Source organism: Manis pentadactyla, chromosome 8 (genome assembly GCF_030020395.1).
Source record: "Manis pentadactyla isolate mManPen7 chromosome 8, mManPen7.hap1, whole genome shotgun sequence".
NCBI classification, from domain to species: domain Eukaryota; kingdom Metazoa; phylum Chordata; class Mammalia; order Pholidota; family Manidae; genus Manis; species Manis pentadactyla.
In genome coordinates, this window is record NC_080026.1 from 19,732,750 (window position 1) to 19,748,135 (window position 15,386).

The 15,386-nt window shown below is 42.0% G+C and overlaps 1 protein-coding gene across 30 annotated transcripts in view; it reads left to right on the plus strand.

Annotated features, from left to right (window-relative positions):
- NEB (nebulin) overlaps positions 1 to 15,386 on the plus strand; it is a 200,297-nt gene that overhangs the window by 164,550 nt on the left and 20,361 nt on the right. For 29 of the 30 annotated variants that reach the window (XM_057505612.1, XM_057505584.1, XM_057505595.1 and 26 more), the window contains 16 exons: positions 1,490 to 1,594; positions 3,531 to 3,635; positions 4,057 to 4,161; positions 4,812 to 4,916; positions 5,006 to 5,116; positions 5,779 to 5,889; positions 6,120 to 6,221; positions 6,331 to 6,435; positions 8,511 to 8,621; positions 9,144 to 9,248; positions 9,807 to 9,911; positions 11,273 to 11,377; positions 13,270 to 13,380; positions 13,776 to 13,886; positions 14,403 to 14,516; positions 15,261 to 15,365. In XM_057505612.1, the coding sequence (XP_057361595.1) occupies positions 1,490 to 1,594; positions 3,531 to 3,635; positions 4,057 to 4,161; positions 4,812 to 4,916; positions 5,006 to 5,116; positions 5,779 to 5,889; positions 6,120 to 6,221; positions 6,331 to 6,435; positions 8,511 to 8,621; positions 9,144 to 9,248; positions 9,807 to 9,911; positions 11,273 to 11,377; positions 13,270 to 13,380; positions 13,776 to 13,886; positions 14,403 to 14,516; positions 15,261 to 15,365 (1,716 nt within the window). The remainder of the gene's footprint in view (positions 1 to 1,489; positions 1,595 to 3,530; positions 3,636 to 4,056; positions 4,162 to 4,811; positions 4,917 to 5,005; positions 5,117 to 5,778; positions 5,890 to 6,119; positions 6,222 to 6,330; positions 6,436 to 8,510; positions 8,622 to 9,143; positions 9,249 to 9,806; positions 9,912 to 11,272; positions 11,378 to 13,269; positions 13,381 to 13,775; positions 13,887 to 14,402; positions 14,517 to 15,260; positions 15,366 to 15,386) is intronic. The other variant, XM_057505591.1, reaches the window with a different exon arrangement.

Sequence of the window (15,386 nt, forward strand, 5' to 3'; positions counted from 1 at the left end):
TGGAAGTGTGCATTGTGCCATAAATGCCATCCATGCTCTGTAAGCCTTATCGTGACTAAGAGGAACAAGGTAGCCATTAAATTCTAGTACTCTGAACTGGAGGAGAAATTATATTAATAAATTCTCAGATATGTAGCTAGATTCTGTGGTTGAAAACTATCATCATTTTGGTTTTAAATAGATGAAATATTTAAAGAACTCCATGGCTACATGGGCACCAGAAAGACTATAAAGGCAACTGTAGATTAGCCCATTCCTGCCGCAAAGCCTTACTATGGCTTCTGCTCAGGACTTTTTGGTAGATGCATAAATGTGTTCACCTGTTAACCCTGAGTTGCCATGAAAAACATTAAATACATTCAGTATTATGAAGGTGGAAATGTATAAAACATTTAAAAATATTTTCATGTGAAAATAAGTTTTGGCACTTCACTACGTGTTCATAGACATCTATTGGATAGATCCTTTGTGTGGAGCAGCCCATCTCTTCCCACTACAGGAAAAGTGAGGCATTTCTGCATCCATTTCCCCTAAACTTTCTAATTATAGCAACAACCTGAGATATGGGTGAAAAATAAGGATTTCCAGGCCTTTCCCCTAAAGATACTAAGTCTATGGTGAAACTCAGAAAATTGTGATTCATATGACCAGGCAAATTTAATAATACTACTAGGCTTCCTTAAAACAGTTTCATTTGAGACTTAACCGCATTAAAACCTGGGATTCTTCTGCATCAATTAGTGAGTATGCCCTAATGGGGACTCCAGGTCCTGAAATTCAAGAGTAACAAAAGTAGGTAAAGTAGAGATCCCAACCCAGGATGGGTGAGCACCTGCTGGGCTCACAGAGGCAAAGCTGTCCTGACCTCCTCTCTCCCGTCCAAACCCACACACGCCTGAACTTGCCAGATGTGAGACTCCAGTGGTAACCGTGGTGGTGACAGCATCCACCAGTTCATTCATTTACCCAGTATTTATTTACGGGGTTCCTATGTGACTGATGCTGGGAATGAGAGGACAAATGATACACTCTCAAGGGGTTCAACTTAATGAAAGAATAGACAAAGAAATAACAACAACATGACATAACAGCCAAAACTCTGGGGGCCTGGGAGGTGGACAAGACTAATTCTGGGTGGATGCACTGTTGGAGGAAAGCTTATCTTCCATCCGCAGTTTTCAAAATGTTCTGAACTCAGGATTCTCTGATTTGGGGAAGGTAGGACACATGTGGATGGCTGTGCAAATGGCCTTTTTGGCCGAGGCTCAGGGGACTTAAATCCAATGGTGATACTGGCAAACATGTATCCTGAGGGGCTGGTTTTTTAAAACCTGAGACAGGAAAGTGCATGTCTGCATCCCCTCTTCACAGATTTGTTCTGTCCTAAGGAGCACTGGGGACTATAGTCACGGTTTTAATTTCTTGTTTTTTAAAATGCTTACTAGGCCATTATAAAGAATTAACCTTATTGCTGTGTTTCCTCACACAGCTGAAATACAAAGAAGTTTACCAAAGAAATAAATCCAACTGCACCATTGTGCCCGACGCTGTCCATATCAAAGCAGCCAAGGATGCCTACAAAGTCAACACCAATGTAAGTTCCAGAAACATCTCCAAGCCTAGCAGGGGATTCGTCAGCTTCTGCAGGACAGCGACCTCTCTTTATATGGCTTCAGGTGATTGGGCTCTAATGAGTCCAGATCAAGAATTAGGTAGGCCCTGGATCATGAATGACACTGAATCTAAATGCTGCCTTTGGTTCTCACACCGAAGGAGAATGGGGAACAGCAAGGGCGGCCTAACCCTGTGCCACTGATATTACACCCATGTGGCCTTGGCAGTAGGTACATGAGAAAGAGGAGATTTAACTGAGAAATCAAAGTTAATTTTGGAAAGTGTCTCAGCATCTTTCATTCCTTCCACCCTCCATGTTCTCCTGCCCCAAACTCTAGATCCCACCTCTTCTGGAAAAAAAAAATTTGTAGTCACTAAGTGCTGTCAGAAGTTGGCCTAGACCTTCCTCCTGCTCAGATCTCCCTGCACTGATTCATCTCTTTGTGGTGGGGTATCTTAAAGCCTCGGCCACAGAAACAATTTCGTGCACTTGCACGAGTATCTGTTGGTCTGTAAGCTCCTGAGGGGGCTTCTTGCATATGCAGAGGCAGTCAGAAGGAAGAGGCAGGCCCCTCCAGGTTGGTCGGTGGCAGGTGTGATAAACAAAGGGAACTTACATATGACGCTTGTCTTGGGCAGCCACAAGACAAGTAGATCTCTGTACCTGACCACCAAATCTTACAAGTTTTATAGAAACCTTAACTGAAGTCGGTCACGTATACCCAGATGGTCCCAGCACCACTATCACTATCCTTGAGGCAGGCTCTGGGAGCAGGGAACCCACATTCCAAGGACAGAGCTGGGAACAAGGAGCCTCTGATTGTTGAGGTCCAGCTCATGGGTCAACTGGCGATCACATCCTTTCGGAAGATATTCCCCAATAGTATTGACTTTAAAAAATATAAAATGGTTACATAATGTAACTTATAACCAACTAGTGCTCACTAGTGCCTATATATTTATTAGGACCAACAAACTGAAATGCCTACAGGGGCTGGAAGGAGGCTGACAGGTGTCCTGAGGATGGGTTGAGGGATGGGTGGCAGAATGGATATGGGAAGAAGCAAATGCAATAAAACATACCTTACAGAATCCAGGCAGTGGGCGTATGGGCATTCTCTGTAAGATTCTTGCAACTCTGGTGTATATTTGAAAAAGGTCACAATAAAATAGGGAAGAAAAACTTGCCAAATAATATACATAAAAGCATGCACGGTTTTTTGTGTGTAAATTATACTTTGACAAAAGAGAGAGAAAGAAAAAGAAATGTGCCCGATGGTGAGAGCTCTTCCCAAGGACACTCACACTAAATTACAGACAGTCCTGTGCCTCAGATCTGGCCTGAGGCCATCAGTTCTGGAGCTCACACGGAAGTCTGGGAAGTGCACTTCCACAGCCAGACTGCCCAGGTTGGAATCCCAGCTCCGCCGTTTACAAGCTGGCTCACCTTGGGGGGCTATTTAACCCTCTAGGCAACTCCTTGGCTGTCGATCTCATGCCATTGTTATAAACATTAAATGAAGTAACATTTATAAATCACTTAGAAAAGTGCCTAGCATGAGATAAATAATATAAGGGTTTAATAATTTTTTTAAATTAAGCCTGAATTTAGTTAGAAGTTAAAAGTACTTGACTCTGAAGATGATTAAACTCTACCGATGATGTTAGATTGTAGAATCATTTCACCTGGAGGCCTTTAAAATTTTTAGCCCCTATTTTGAGACCAAGGGGTTCCACAAGATGACCTCTTGAGTAGTCGACCAGCAGCATAAATTGTACAGATATTTTAATGGGGTTTTCTCTGGTGTAAAGAACCATGACTTATTGTATGCTGAATGCAAGAGGAGTCCTCTGTGCCACACGTGTGGTTATGAATTCAGCCCCCTGAATGATTTATTTCATCTCGTTAACAACAGCTGGACTACAAGAAGCTGTACGAAGCCAGCAAAGCCCATTGGAGGTGGATCCCCGACAGACCGGACTTCATCCAGGCCGCCAAGTCATCCCTGCAGCAAAGCAATGTGAGCTAGACGGTCGGGACTGCATGACACACCTGAGCCAGGACAATTCATAACGATTCAAATGCTCACTGCCGCGGGGGTAACCCTGGCTCATTTGTGACCCGAGAAGGACAGGAGGGCTGTGGGGAGTGGGGGGCAAGCTTAGCAAGCAGACCTCAGGGCCTGGGCTCCCACGGCTGGGCCCAGACACAAATGGTTCCGAGTCCTGAGTGAGGCTGAGCAGGCTGGGGTACTTGGTCCTGGCCGCGGGGCTGGGAAGGAGGAGCCCAGCACGCAGTGAGGGGCCCAGAAGCCCCCGCACCCGTTCGGGCAGCAAGTCCTCCGAGTGCTAAGAGGAGGACTCCTGACAGGTCACTCGAATGCCAGCTTCCTCCTGTGCCTGTCACCTTTTCCACCTTCCTCTGCCTTTGTTCTGTTCCAGTTTGAATATAAGCTGGACCGAGAGTTCCTCAAGGGTTGCAAGATTTCTGTCACTGATGATAAAGACATGGTGCTGGCGCTGAAGAATTCCTTAATAGAAAGTGATGTAAGTATCCAGCCCCTCCGATGATGCCTGGCCTCCCTGAGGGCTGTCTTCTGCAGCTCAGCCTCCAGGGGCTCCAAGGAAAGGACAGAGGAGGGCTGTGCTGGAGGAGCTCAGGGTGCGGGTCCTGCACGACCACCCCTCTCCCAGTGAAGCAGAGACAGGGCAGAGCAGGGCGGCAGCGGTGGGAAGCTATTAAATCCAGGAGACAGTTCCTGACTTATCCGGCACCACTAGGTAATTCACACGGCCAAAACCGGGGACTCAAGGCCTGGCTGGGTTCTGTAAGGAAACATTCATTTATGTGCAGTCATAGTCTATGCTTCAGTTTCCTCATCTGTAAAAGAGGAATAATAATTCCTCCCCGGGCTTGGAAGAGGGTCAGATAATATGTTTTAAAATGCTCTGAACTAAGGCTGTGTTGTAAGATTTATCATGAGATCAGTTTTGATTGTTATTAAAGCCTCAACTTGGAAGAAATAAAGAAAATCCATGTGTACGTTTCCCAAGGTTTCCAGACATCAGATCTTTTTAGTTTAATGTTCCTACTCTGTCAACAATGCTGTTCTCTCAGTTGGCTAATGACTTGGGGGCTTAATAAATACATGCAGGACATGCGGAAGAGCTAAAGAAATGTATTTGCACCCCTGCAGCTGAAATACAAAGAAAAACACGTAAAGGAAAGAGGAACCTGTCATGCTGTGCCTGACACTCCTCAGATCCTCCTGGCAAAGACCGTCAGCAAGCTGGTGTCTGAGGTAAGCCCCCAGCATCCACACGCTCTGCTGCCACCTCCGGCTGATGCCCCAGGCAGGCCTTCTAACCAGCGCCCTGTGGATTCCCTCAGAACAAGTACAAGGACTACGTCAAGAAGCACTTGGCCCAGGGCTCATACACAACACTGCCGGAGACCCGGGACACTGTTCACGTCAAGGAAGTGACCAAGCATGTCAGTGATGTGAGTGACAGCCCCGGGACTCCTGGCAATACCTTAGAAGCGAGCGAAAGACTGCAAGCTGCCTTTTTCCTTACAAACGCTTTCCTCTCTGTCACTTCACTCTTACCTTCAATACCTATAGGTCAATTTTAAACTTGGCTTTAAAAGAGGACTCAGTATACATCGGCTTTCCAATTAGAACAACTATGGTAGATGTGGGTTTTGCCCTGGGACATGTTATGTGCCTTGTAAGATGTTCCTGACCTGATGTTAGAAAGGGGAGGAAGCATTGCTGATTAAGAGGGGCCTCTGCTATCATTAAGCTGCTGAACAATTTTAGAGTAGTAAAATCACCTTATTGCAGCTTAGTAATCTCTGCCCAATAATCATGGTACTGTATTTTTGAGCACTTTGTGGTTCCATATATTTTTAAAAGGTAGAAATGGTAAATAAAGGAGCTTCATTTGCATGCAGTCAGTACTTCAGAGACTGCTGTGTATTTCAAGTGTTGGGTTCCAGGGCAGAAATGATGAGGAAGGACTAGAATATGGATCAGAGGTCCAAGTTCTAGGCTGATTCCAAAATGGGGAGCCATGGATTTTTCCAGAGATCTGACAGCTCTTTGAAGAAGTCAGTTCTGCTCCCAGCTTCCTCTGCTCACATAAGTAATTCTGGCTTTGTAGACAAATTACAAAAAGAAGTTTGTCAAGGAGAAAGGGAAGTCCAACTACTCCATCATGCTGGAGCCCCCGGAGGTGAAGCACGCTATGGAGGTGGCCAAGAAGCAGAGTAACGTGAGTTCCCCCCGCCCACACTCTCAGGGTCCACTTGGGCCAGTGGACGCCAACGTGGTGCATGCTGAGCTGGTCCCAGAGAGCAGTCACCCTAATTTCTATATCTGGTAGTTAAAAACCTATGGTAGTTGGATTGCTTTGGTTTTAATAAAAAGGTTCCTTGTGCTAAATGAGAACTTTTTAATAGACATCTATCTCAGGTGATTAAACATTTTTTTCTCCAAATAAAGGTCGCTTACAAAAAAGACGCCAAAGAAAACCTGCATTACACCACCGTGGCCGATCGGCCAGACATCAAGAAGGCCACACAGGCCGCCAAACAGGCCAGCGAGGTAAGGTGTGGTTAAAATGTCACCTGGTCCTGGAGGGTCGCTGCCAACAAGCAGCACGGGGCACTCACCACCCAGAATGGATTGCCCACTTTGGTTTTCTTTGATTCAGGTGGAGTACAGAGCCAAGCACCGCAAGGAAGGCAGCCATGGGCTAAGCATGCTCGGCCGCCCAGACATTGAAATGGCCAAGAAGGCCGCCAAGCTCAGCAGCCAGGTAAGCTGGTGGGAGGGTGGCAGCTCGCATGTGAAAAACCTTGCAGGAAGAAGTTCATTTCATTTCCCAGAATGAACGTGCAGTAGAAGCAACCAAAGAGATACTGGGTCTTTGATAACCCTGCAGAGCTTTGAAAAGTTATATCTTATAAGACATACTGCGGACCCTCTCTGTCCTTTCCCTCTAATGTCTGTAGGCCTGTCTGGTTCTCCACTTTGCCATTTATGGGCATGGGTCTAGGTGTTCATGTGCTTAACTATCTTCATGTGGCAAAAACATCAGCTCTCAAGGTCCTGTTAGAACCTCTCCCCAGGCAGCGAGAGTTATATCCCAGGGGTCTGATTCAGATTTGAGTCATCCGATGGGGACAGATTAACATGCGAGAGTTGTGAAATTCTAACTTTTAGAACCCAGTCAGATGCGGTTCCATAACATAGTTATACTGAATGCCTGGCCTAGGGGTGAGCAGATGTCCTCAGATATATGTCCATGGATAAACAGTTACACTTTGGGATGACACGTGTTCAGGGAAGGCACACACAGTGTGCTGAGGGGAATGAGTACCTCATTCCAGCAGATTTCATACTATTGAGAAGACAAATGCATATTGTTGCCCGAACCTGATTACCACAGTACCAAAGTTCCCTTGTTAGACCAATTACCTAGAATACCCCCAGGTTATGGCAAGTTTTCAGACTTTAGCTTAAAGACCCCATGTTCTACCAGATCTTTCAGAGAGCAAGTTTTAATCCTATAGGACTTCAGCTCAGGAATATCTTTATTTCTCCTCTGATTTAGAGATCCTACCTTCTTCTTCATTATCTGTTCTCTTAAGTGTTTGCTCTCTCACCTGTTTTGAAGAAAGGTCTGGGATACATGTGGCTGTCACCTACATTGCGTTTCAGTGGTCTCATCTTGTGTCCTGCTATAAAATTGTGAGGGAGCAAAAGGGGTGCTGATTCTAAATGTCTCTGGAGTCCAGTCTGACTGCGTGACTGGACCCTGGTATGCTCACTTTGAATGTGAGTCTGTTATCTTGGCAATAATGGAAAATCTAGGTTCCCCAGAGGGTCAGATAGTGCCGTTTTATTGGACCAACATTCAGAAATAGTTCATTTTTCATTCTTTCTGGAGTGAATAACAATACATGGAGTTACATCTCTCGACTTCATCCTAGAATAGTGTTGACAAAGGCATTTGTCTTTTTCAATAAGGAAGTGTTTTTGTCACTTTTCGTTTATTCTGTTGAATTTTCTGATAAACAAATCATCTTCTTCAGCTGTTTTGCCTGTGCATAATGACTGTCTCTTCCTTTCATTCAATCAAATCACATTTATTGAGCAACTACTAATGCTGGCATTATGCTTATCTTTTAAATCGACATTGTTTAATCCTTTGCATATTCTCTCTTCTGTGTATCCTAAAAGTATATTTAATTTTATTTTTCTCATTATTCTAAAATATCTCACTTCTTGCTTTCTTCTAGCCTAAATCATATTGACCCCAATAACCCCCACACTGTTCTTTTTCATTTAGAAGTCAGGCCATTTTTTTATATCAAATGATATAGCCAAAAAACTATTTTAAAATAAAAATAAATTGTCTTACTTTCTACCCATCTTGGTCGTTGACTACCTGGCTTCGAGCTCCTTATAGTAGCCCTAAAATGCTTTGGTTTTGCCTGTGAGAAGAGCCAAAAATTGAAATCAAATGCATTAGATTACTTCTCTCAATTTAGCCTAAAGCCTTTTTCTACTTACTTTTGTTTTGCATTAAAAAGAGGTGATTATCTTTCATACCACTGGATACTATAAAAATGAGCAAGGCAAATACTATATTACTTGATCTTATTCTTTTTTTTCCCATTGTACCTTTTGATCTTATTCTTGATCACCTGTTATCCCAACATATTCATAATGTTCCCTTTTACTCTTGAAAGTGTCCTTTTTGAGTAATAAGCTATGTGATCACTTTATGATTAACACATATAATTTGGCATTTCTATTTCCTCCATGCTTCAGTCTTCAAATTAATTGATATTCAGGAGTAATTTGGAATTTCCCATTTGCTGTTAGGTTAAATACCGTGAAAATTTCGACAAAGAGAAGGGCAAGACACCAAAATACAATCCCAGAGACAGCCAGCTCTACAAAGTCATGCAAGATGCTAACAATCTTGCGAGCGAGGTATGTTTTTTTTTAATTGTGGTAAAACATGCAATATGAAATTCGCCATTTTAACCATCTTTAAGTGTTGAGCGGCATTAATTACCTTCACAATGTTGTCCAACTACCACCATTATTTCCATCACCCAAACCAAAATTTTTATGTCACCCCAAAGAGAAACCGTAACTGTGAAGCAGTGACTCTTCCTCCTCGCCTCCAGCCCCTGGTAACCTCCGTAACTTTGTTTCTGTGGACTTGCCTATTAGAGATTTACTGTAAGTGGAATCACATAATATGTGTTCTGTTTTTTTGGTCTGGCTTACTTCACGTAACATACATTTTCAAGGTTCATCCATGCTGTAGCATGTGGCGAACTGGCCTCCTTCCTAACTACTCTTTAGCTACCACGAGCGAGCCTGAGGTATGGCTCTTCACCACCATCTCCAGCGTCTGTTCCAGGATGGAGTATCTTACTACGGTTTCCCTTAGTAGTGTTGTCCGTTTCCTGTTTATGTGATTTCCTTTTCCCCCCTCACAAACAGGTTAAGTACAAGGCTGACCTGAAGAAACTCCACAGACCTGTGACTGACATGAAGGAATCCCTGATAATGAACCACGTCCTAAGTACAAGCCAACTTGCCAGCTCTGTAAGCCCAGGCCTTTGCTCCAGCAGGAGCTTGTCTCGCGCGTCCGCGGCTCAGCCCCTCTGCGCTCCCAGGCCTCCCTCTCCTCCGCCGAGGCACTAGATGGATTAGGAAGCCTCCTCTTGCTTGACTGCGTTCTTCCCAATCGCAAGAGCAATCTGCCAGTTCCCCGCTGGCTATGACACCCCTCAGAATGTAGCAGTGCTTCTGTTTTACAAATATTTAATTAAGTTTTTTTTTTTTTTTTATTACAATTAACCAATCCCTTTCCTCTTTCTAAGTACATAGAATTAGCATTTGGAATAATTTCTTTCACTTTTCACTTGTCAACCTTATTTTGAATAAACTATATAAACTAATTAGGTTACATCCTGTATTAACTGACAATACTGAGCATGGATCTATGCTTTAAAACATTCTCTTAACCCCTGTTTAGTGTTTGCTAATTTTAATTTGGTCTCAGCAATGCTGCTGTGTTGTGTCTAATCTAAAGAAGAAAAATAAGAATGCCAAGCAGCTTTCCCATCAATGTGCCTTTTTTTTTTGCCACCTTCCCCTCAGTACCAGTACAAGAAGAAATATGAGAAGAGTAAAGGCCATTACCACACCATACCCGATAATCTGGAGCAGCTCCACCTAAAAGAGGCCACAGAGTTGCAGAGCATAGTAAGTGCACCGAGACTGACTTTTTTCCTGATGCACATTCATCTATAATGTCAAAAATTTTCATGGAGTCCCCTCTCAGGACAGTAGTTATAGTTTTAATAACTATTGTTTGAGAAAATGCCCAAAGATATAAAGAGCTTTGAATTTAGGAACATTTTGAAACAAATTTTATGTTACAAATAACAACATGGGGACATGTATGGGAGAAATAGTGCATATCCATGTGATATGTGTTATTCAGGTTACTGATGGACTGGAAGCATAAAGATTATGTGACAAGGAGGACAAATCCCTTACAGTAACCCTATTGTGCCCCCCATGAGTCTGTACCCCAGTTTAGGAAACATTACAATGGGTGATAGGGAGCCTTAGGAGGACTTTGAGCACAGAAGTGATATGATCAGATCTACCACTGAAGTAGCCTCTGGGAATTTAAGAAATTACAAAATTTGTAAAATAATTAAGAATCTCAGAGGAAAGAGCTTGCTATCAGATGACGGCCACTGCCACAAATTCAGCATTATTTAGGTTCCTTGTCTGGCATTAACCAAAGGGCTAACTTACTAGAAATGTCCTCCTGTCTTCTGTAAAGCAGCACGTGCCTCCAGGCCTCTAATGTGTTTGTTCTAAGCCAGAGAGCTGAGACTGAGCGCTGTCATTAGGTGCTCTGACTCTCCGATTTCCAATTTCTCCTCTATGACTATCTGTAGTTTCCCCTCATTCCTAACCATGTGGTATGAGAATGAGGAATTTGTATTTGTAAAAAAGCCTTGGGGGTCTTTTGGGAATATTGGATTTATTAGTAAGTCACTAGTCATAAGCTAGTTTTCATTTTTATACCAATTTATTTTGGCTGCATTAAATAAGTGCCTGGTTATGACCTAGATTGAGTTATTGACATATAAATAAAGTTATGTGTGTTATCTATTAAGTCAAGATCCCAGATTTCTGGTACAAGTTCTTATAAAGGAAGAACTGGAGATGTTCTCAGAAATACTGATCATGCTCTGGTAAAAATGTTGACATTTATACATCCAATCTTGGCCCACCTTCTCTATGGGCAAGTTTCCCATGCATTTCCTTGCATCAGTGTTTCTCTGAGCTGATTCTTCCACAGTGAGTCTTTTGTCTCCATGAACTGAACACAAATCCTGATGATGTCCTGGAGAAAATAATGGCACTTTCCCCCCAGACGACAGTGAAAAGGTACTGGATCTGAAGCGCAACAGTAAGCCGTTTTGAATGGCAAGGAGATGGCGCCCAATTAGACATAATGTATCATTGAAAAAATATGATCCCTTAACTGGTCTCTGCCTATGAATTGCTCAGAAGAGAGTATTAATAAGGCTTTTCATCACTAGGTGAAATACAAAGAAAAGTATGAAAAGGAACGAGGAAAACCCATGTTGGACTTTGAAACACCAACGTACATCACCGCCAAGGAGTCTCAGCAGATGCAAAGTGGGGTAAGTCTTACGAAAACGCACCACACACCTCGCATACCGACGAGCCGAAGACAGCAAACTCTGCCCACAGACGCAGGCAGCCTCCTGTTACCCGAAAGTTGAAGATGGGACTTCTTAACATGTGATCACTGAAATCTTTTCCATCTCAGAAATCTCATGGTTCAGTTATAAAAAAAGGTTCTGGCTAGTAAACATTTACCATATGTTTTATTGCAGCTGTCATTTTCATGGTATTAGAATGTAGTAAACGATTCTTAACACCAAAACAGATCATATTGAATATAATGTAAAATTTTCTTCAATGAGGGAGAAGTTCCCTCTGCACAGACCTACCATGGGCTTTGCGTTGCTCTTCTCTCAACAGGAAGGCTTAAACCAAGGGAGGTTAGACCAAGATGTTTATGAAAACATCAGAAGTCAAGATGCCTAGTTCTAATTTTAGGAATGTAAGCAAAGGCAGCTAAAAACATCTTTTTTTTTTCTTTTTAACAAATAATGGAGAAGAACTGGGTCTTGTTTTGAATCATAGAAAGTCTGTTTATTTTGGGAAATAGGCTTGTTTTGGATTTCTTTTTCCCTTTCCCCCAAAGGGCATATCTTCAATTATAAAGATAAATGGCTTTTAATAAAAGAAGCAGTTTGTGCAGAACAACATTAGAGTCATAGACACTGAGAAGGGACTAGTGGTTACCAAGGGGGAGGGGCTGGGGCAAGTAGTGGAGGAGGGGATAAAGGGGCACAATAATTCACAATCACAATATAAGTTGATTACGGGGACAGTAGCGCAGCGTGGAGAATGTAGCCAGTGATTTTGTAACATCTTTCTACATTGATAGTAACTGCACTAGAGGAGGTGAAGACTTGATAATGGGGGAAACTATTGAACTACTGTGATGTACAATTGAAACCAACTTAAGATTGTATATTAATGATACTTTAATTTTTAAAAATGTAAAGAAAGAAGAAAAGGAGAGAAGCAGTTTGTGGAGCTTTCTGGTGTACATAATGCCAGATAATCAAAAGTTTAAAATAGTTTCAAACAGCTGGTCAATCTGGATGGAGGATCTAAGAGAGTTCCTAGTACTATTCTTGCAACTTTTCTGTAAATCTAGAATTCTTTCAAAATTAAAAGTTACAAAAATGGAGTTCCAACATTTATTCCAAGCCTCCTGGTAGACACCTAGTCCAGGGATTGGAGAGAAAGTAGATGATGTTGTGGCCCTTTCTCTCAACAGTGGACAAAGCCTTAGGATTTCTATGTGCCTTATTGTCCACCTTATCTATTCAGTGATTAAAAACATTAGATCAATGGGGGGAGTCTAGTAAACATAATGTTGCTCATGTAATTGTAGATTAATGATACCAAAAAAACCCAAAAAAAACATTAGATCATCATTATGAAAAAGGCTAAATTTGCATTTGGCATCCTGTTCTTTTTCCCCTGGGTTGCTTTATTTCCCTTGTGTTACTTCTGGTTCAGAAGAAAAATTGTTCAAGAAAAGCATCATCTGGAGGGATGATAATGGATTCAGAGACTTGATGGCATGTCCGTGCTTCCACTCTTGCTGTGGGCACCCCCATCACAATGTTAGACAGGTGAATGAGGAGCCCAGCGCAACTTCGCAGCCTCTGACCCTCCTTGGCACTATTTTCTCTAGACAAAGTACGTTCAGAACAGTCAGACCCATTTCAAATGTGTGACCATTTGCAGAACTATGATCAAATAAGAGGCCAAGACCCATTTCAAATGTGTGACCATTTGCAGAACTATGATCAAGTAAGAGGCCATACATGGAGAGAAAATGCTGTGACTTCTATTCTTCCTAGGATTAAGAAATAAATTGTAACAAAGACTCTTTTTTAACTTGGTCTTTCTTTCCTATTCACAATAGAAAGAATATAGGAAAGATTATGAAGAGACCATTAAAGGCAGAAACCTGACTGGCCTGGAGGTCACACCAGCTTTATTACATGTCAAATATGCAACCAAAATAGCCAGCGAGGTAGTGCCCGCTTGGTCTTTTTCTTTCCCTCTTGATCCAAATAATTATGCTAATGACACTCATCAATGTGTTCCATCTACTGTTTTCATCACCACTAACTTTGTGGGTTTTAAGTGGGGCTCACATATGATTAGTGCTATTACCTCTGTTAATTCCCCTAATTTTTCAATTAAGGACCTAATAAAATGTGCTTGCCTCAGCATTCTATTAATTTCTAGTTTATTTGATATTTAAGATTAACTGATGAAGTTCATGCCTTGCCTGTACTCATATCTTTAATTACTAAACTGTAACTCTTCAGAAATTGGAAGGATATTTTTGCCTTTTGGATTCTTTGCCTAAGAAGAACAATCCAGTTTTCGTGTCAGCACTGTTGTTTTTATTTTGTGATCTAGAAAGAGTACAGGAGAGATCTGGAGGAAAGCATCCGTGGGAAAGGTCTCAGTGAAATGGAAGATACACCTGACATGCTAAGAGCAAAGAACGCCACTCAGATCCTCAATGAGGTAGGCCCCCAGCCAACTGCATGCATGTAGTTAACAGCATCTGTCCTTCCTAGCCAGCTTACACACACAAAAACAGCAGATAAAAAGCGAGTTTTGAATTTTAAATTCTATATCCAACATGGTTACTCACCATTACATAAAAATCTCAATTTCTGATGAGTTGATACCAGAATAGTGTGTCTGTAATGGCTGTCATGGTCTGATACTTATCTAACAGTATTTGCTTTAACCACGAAGTTCAATCCTGGTTATGTAGCAAACTGGATTTAAAATGTGCTTACTATTTTAATTTCCTGAGTAGAGAATGCTAAAAGCATTCAAAAGGAAGCCTGATGTTGATTCATGTTCACTTGAGTGTAATAGTTTCCTAAAAGTGGACTTCTGTCCACTTCACTGTCCAAGTCCAAGGTGAGCACTAGCAATTGAGGTGGTATATTATGTGGATTTGCAGTCTTTCTGTATATTTATTATATAGTCGTGGAAGTTAGGTAACTTTTTTTTTTAATGCTACTATAGAAAGAATATAAGAGAGACCTGGAGCTGGAAGTGAAAGGAAGAGGCCTGAATGCCATGGCCAACGAAACTCCTGACTTTATGAGGGCCAAGAATGCGACTGATATTGCCAGTCAGGTCGGTGTCACTGTTCCACATCAATCTTTTAAAAAAATAGTTGTGATCACAAGATCATGACGCTGTCCTTCTATTATCTTACTTGCTGGTCAATGACAGTCAAATGAGTATAGTCGCATTCTTAAACCTTGGCCTGGTGGAATCCAATCCAAGGGACGAATCCTGGACCCTTTGCCAGGCCTGCTCTCATCTGCCTTTCTGAGTCTATAGCCACAGGAGATGTTCAGAGCAAAGGGTATAAGTTGGGGAACCAAATAGCTTCTTGGAGCTGGAGCAGGCTGACATCCTGGCCTTGTTTCTTAGTCAATACACACTCCATTTGGCACCAAGAATTCCTTGTTTAGAATATTTTGGGAGATCTTTCTTTCTTTTCTTTCAAGGCCTAAATTTGAAACACAGTTTTTAGGCATCCTACGTTGTCTATACTGATTGATATGGGTCTTTTGCTTACTTGTTCTGCTCCTAGCTCTTACGTATATAAACAATCCTTGCCTTACTATATGTTAATTACCTCGCCCTTCCCCAGCCCTACTAGATACTAAGTCTTTCAACAGCTAGGACTCAATCTTTCTGAACCTCACTCTTTAGTGTAAAGTCAGAAACACAATAGGAAAATTATCTGTTGAACATCAAATGAATGAATACTTTTGAAAAGGAAATATTGATCACCTCTTAATCAAACTAAGCCAACAAGTGTTGTGCACATTGTAAACATACACACAATTGTTGGGTGTTCTTTTGCAGATTAAGTATAAGCAATCAGCAGAAATGGAAAAAGCCAATTTCACTTCTGTGGTTGATACTCCAGAAATCATTCATGCCCAACAAGTTAAGAACCTTTCAAGCCAGGTAAGAACATTTTCAGATCAT